Source organism: Manihot esculenta, chromosome 9 (genome assembly GCF_001659605.2).
Source record: "Manihot esculenta cultivar AM560-2 chromosome 9, M.esculenta_v8, whole genome shotgun sequence".
Lineage (NCBI taxonomy): Eukaryota > Viridiplantae > Streptophyta > Magnoliopsida > Malpighiales > Euphorbiaceae > Manihot > Manihot esculenta.
The window spans coordinates 2,257,464-2,262,186 of record NC_035169.2 but is presented as its reverse complement, the minus strand read 5'-3'; the positions used below and the strand labels follow the sequence as shown (position 1 = coordinate 2,262,186).

General features: G+C 29.2%; 1 protein-coding gene across 1 annotated transcript; it reads right to left on the bottom strand.

The window, feature by feature from the left end:
- Positions 1-1,136: 1,136 nt before the first annotated feature.
- Positions 1,137-3,972, bottom strand: LOC110607924 (pentatricopeptide repeat-containing protein At1g63330). Its single transcript, XM_043959764.1, is given in 3 exon segments — positions 1,137-1,394; positions 1,516-1,561; positions 1,749-3,972. A coding segment is annotated over 1 exon segment (1,731 nt). The 5' UTR covers positions 3,767-3,972; the 3' UTR covers positions 1,137-1,394; positions 1,516-1,561; positions 1,749-2,035.
- Positions 3,973-4,723: the final 751 nt, after the last annotated feature.

Sequence of the window (4,723 nt, the reverse complement as noted above, 5' to 3'; positions counted from 1 at the left end):
ATTATTATTATCATTATTATTGCAAATAGGCAATTAAATTTGGGCTCCTATTATCTTAATATCACATTATTATATGAATATATTTAATCAAAGTTATCCAAAAAATTATAATAAAATAAAATTAAGAAAATATATCATTTTAGTTGATTTTTTTATTGTAATTGAAATATTCAAAATTTTATTATATTTGCTAATATCTATTATTTAATAAAATTATCATTAACATATATATTTTTAAAAAAAAAATTATTATACTCAAATTATATATACTTTTTTTTATATCAATCATAAATTTATTAATTATTTTCTAATTTTTTAATTATATGAGTAAATTACGTATTAGTAATATAATATATATTTATATATTAACTTCATATATTTAAATTAAAGTAGTAAATTAATCGAACAAATCAAATTGAAATATTTTAAATAATGTATATTTGTATAATTTTTTAATCCATTAAAATAGACGTGAACATGTGGATTTTATATGTAAATTAAAATATTATATTATAAATTAATTAAATAAATTATATTAATAAAAATAAATTATAAATTTTACAATGTAATTATTAGTATTTATAAATAATAACGCACCAGAAGAAATCATTTTAACTGATCAAATTATGGAAAAAGTGATTTGTAAAATAAGTTACTGACCGTTAAATTACTAACTGCAAGAAAAAAAGAATTATGGTGTTAAAATAAATTGAATAAAATTTTGTTTTAAGAAGCATATTATGTAGAGAATAATGTCTTTTTATTGAATATCTAACTAATTTAAGACTTGATACCTACTGCAGGTGGTGTGTAAATAACAGCTCAAAGAAAATTTTATCAAGTATATTGCAAGATTATACTTGTGTTATACTTCAGAAGCACCACATTCACAAATAGTTAGATGATGCTTTAAAGCACCAAGTTTATCCCATAGTTTATTCAATTTTGTAAAGTAAACAACAACTGATATAGATTCTTGGGTTCTGAATCATTTTGCAATCGATTTCCTACCTCTCAATATGTACCCTGTCAAACCCACCTTCTCTAACAAACCATTTCCCATGGATGCAGAATCACAAAAACTTCAAAAAGATGCATCAAGCAAAAAGAAAAAGGATATTACAAGGTTTAGAAAGTGGTAAAAAAATAAAATGTCTCATTATATACTGCTGAAAGGAGAAAAGAAACAACCAAAACAACTTTTCTTGCCTAACTTAACTAACATCTCAAACAGTAAGAAACAATGTGTTTCACATTCATAACACCATACAAATGTATCGCAAAATGCACCATATAAATAACTCAAATGATTTTAGTGACATTTCATCCAACCAACAGCTGTAGAAGTCTAGTGATTCTCTTACCTTGTATTCTGGGACTGTATATCCTGCGCCCTGCATTTATAGTGTAGTATAATTGTTAAATCAATTCTCAATTAAAGCACACTGGTTTATAATCATTAGTTTCATTATTATTAAAAATTATAATAACTAAGCAAAAATGAATTGCTTATACCTTTATGGTTAGAAGGGTGAAGTTGTAGTCATATCCTTGCAAGTACCTACAAGAGAAATGATAGCATTTTGAAAGGTCATTGGGCACAAAAATAAAAATAGATAAAGATTCTTAGGCATTGTAGTATGGAACCAATTAGTTTTAGTTCTGAACTATATTTTAGGACTGAGCTATCGAGTAAAGGCTGTAGTAGTAGCCAAAAAAAAAAATTGTAATGGAGACGGCGGGTTTACCAGCAACTTGATGATTAGAAATCCATGACCTCCATTCATCAACAATCTTATATCAAAGAGATCTAGTCCATGTCTGAATTCAAGCGAAAGGCACACACATATCATGGTTTCCACCAGAGGTAATTTGCAGTGTTAGAAATTTTCGTTTTGTGGAAGAGAATCACAGCTGATTGAAATTAAAAATGATATTTGAAGAAGTTAGTTAAATTACATATCTATTATATTTGAAAAAGGTAATTACCAAGTTGCGCTCCAAGATACACTTGAATGGTCAAGATATAACAACTTTAGTTTGCTGATCCCTCATTGCGCGCCTTTAAAAGCCTCAGAATGAGATTATTATTCCGCGATAAATGTACTACCAATTCTGTGGTAGCATCATCAGCAGAGAACCCCTTATCAACCATTTCGTTGATTAGTTCTGATGCTTTTGGTAAATCCTCATGCTTGAGAAACCCTTGAATGATGATATTATAACAACAACTATTTGGTAAACATCCTACCTTTTCCATGTCTTTAAATAACTTATACGCTTCATCCATTAATCCTTGTTGGCAGAGTCCTTTCATAATTGCGCTATATACATAAACATCAGGTTGTAAACCAATTTCAAAAAGACTAGAAAAAAGTTCCTTGGCATCATTAATCTTCCCAACTTTGCACATACCATTGATCAGACTGCTGTAGATCACAACATTAGGCTTCAACTGACTTTTCTCCATTGCTTTCAATAGTGTGAGTGCCTCATCGAGATTCCCCTGCCTACACAAGCCATCAATCATAATTGAGAAGGTTACTATATCTGGCTATTGACCATGAGAGCACATATCCTTAAAAAGCTCTTTTGCATTTTGGGGCCTCCCTGCTTGAAACATACCCTTTATAAGAGTATGATAAGTAACAACATTAGGAACTAAACCTTTATGAGACATTTCACCAAAAAGTTCCTCTGCATCATCTATCATTTTGCACTTACAATATCCATTGATCAAAATGTTGTAGCCTAAAATGTCAGCTATTTCATTGGTCACCATCAGATCAAATACCTTTCTAGCCTTATCAATTTGCTTGCACAGACAATATCCATCCATCAATGAATTATAAGTGACAACATCAGGTTCCACACCTCTTTGAATCATTATCTTGATTATTTTCTGTGCATTTGAAACCAGTCCTTTCTTACAAAGAGTGTCGATCAATATATTGAAGGTAAAAACACTAGGGGATATGTTCCTCCCCACCATTTCTTTCAACAAGGCCAAAGCTTCGTTGAATTGTTCTGAAATGCAAAGACCATCAATTAAGGAATTGTAGGTGACAACATCAGGCTCTACACCTCTTTGATTCATTACATTGAATGTATTTTGAGCCTCTGAAACCATTCCATCCTTACAAAGAGCATCAATCAATACATTGAAGGTATAAACATTTGGTAATATGTTCTGCTCCACCATTTCATTCATCAAGGCCAAAGCTTGGTTCTTTTGGCCTAATTTGCAAACAATATGAATTAAACTAGTGTAAGTGAAGACATCAGGTGAAATGCCCTTATTCCTCATTTGAGAGAAGAGCTCTAAAGCCTCACCAACTAGCTCATCTTTGCAAAGGGCGTCAATGATTGCATTGTATGTCACAACATTTGGCTCACAACCTCTATCAGCCATTCCCTTTAGTAGCCCAATAGCCACATTTGTTTTCCCAAATTTACACATTCCGTTTATTATCGTACTGTAAGTATAAACATTAGGTTGATAACCACGTGCGACCATATCATCGAAAAATTCCACTGCTTTGTCCATTTTACTCTCTATACAAAGCCCATTAATTAAGGTAGTAAATGTCACAATGGTAGGCTCCAATCCGAATTTGAACATCTTTCCGAAAACAGAGAAGCCAAAATCCACAAGATGTAAACGGCAGAAGCAATTAATTAAGATGTTAAGAGAATAAACATCGTGAGAGATTCCTAGCAATTCAATTGTTTTGGACATGGAAAGGACAGTGTGATATTGTTTCATTTTCACAAGGGCAGATAAGAATCTATTAAATGGAAACCTAGAAGGCAGAGGATGCTTATGAATTACATGATTGAAGGAAGCAATGGCATCATCAAGGTGGGTAAAAGAAGCAGATTTGAAGTTATTTGTGAAGAAGCGTGCATCTTCAAGTGTGGAAGTAGAAGAATGGCAATAATTGGTAAATAAGAATAGGAAAGGAGATTGAATGGTACCAATTGCCCCTTGTAGCTGAAGATGGAAGCTCCTGCTCTTCCTCCTCCAAGGCATCTTCATCATCATGGATCTCTCGTCAGTTGTTTTTAGGGATGGATCGGAGATTGGGAAATGAGGAAAGGAAATAGAGAATCGGAAAAGGAAGGCTCTCTGCCAGCTGGTAAAGTGGTAAGGATAACAAAAGGAAATTGGGAAATGCATTACTAGTTGTTTATATGCACCACATTTTGTAATTTTTTTATTAATTTTTCATATAAAAATATTATTTAATAACAAATAAGTTATAATTTAACATAATATTGTTTTTTAATAATAAAAGTATTTTTTATATGATGAAAGTTTATTTTTATAATTTTAAAAATTATTTATTATATTTATATATTTTTTAAAATTTTTATGATAATTAAATTACTAAATTTTTAATGTTTTAAATTATAAAAATAATATTTTATTATCAAAAATTAATATTAAGTTAGAATTTATTTAGCTCTTAATAAAATTACATAGTTTAATTAGCCTAAATTTTTAAATTGAATTTATTTGACACTAAATAAAAATTAATTTTTGTATACAATATCATATTAAAATTATACATCATTTTGAATAACTAAATAAATTTTCTTTTATATTATTATAATATTAAATTATTATAACCGTACCTTATATTTAATTAAATTTAGTTAAAAGTTAATTAATTTTGTTAATTTTATTTTTTTAAATAAAATATTATAAATATAATTGTAG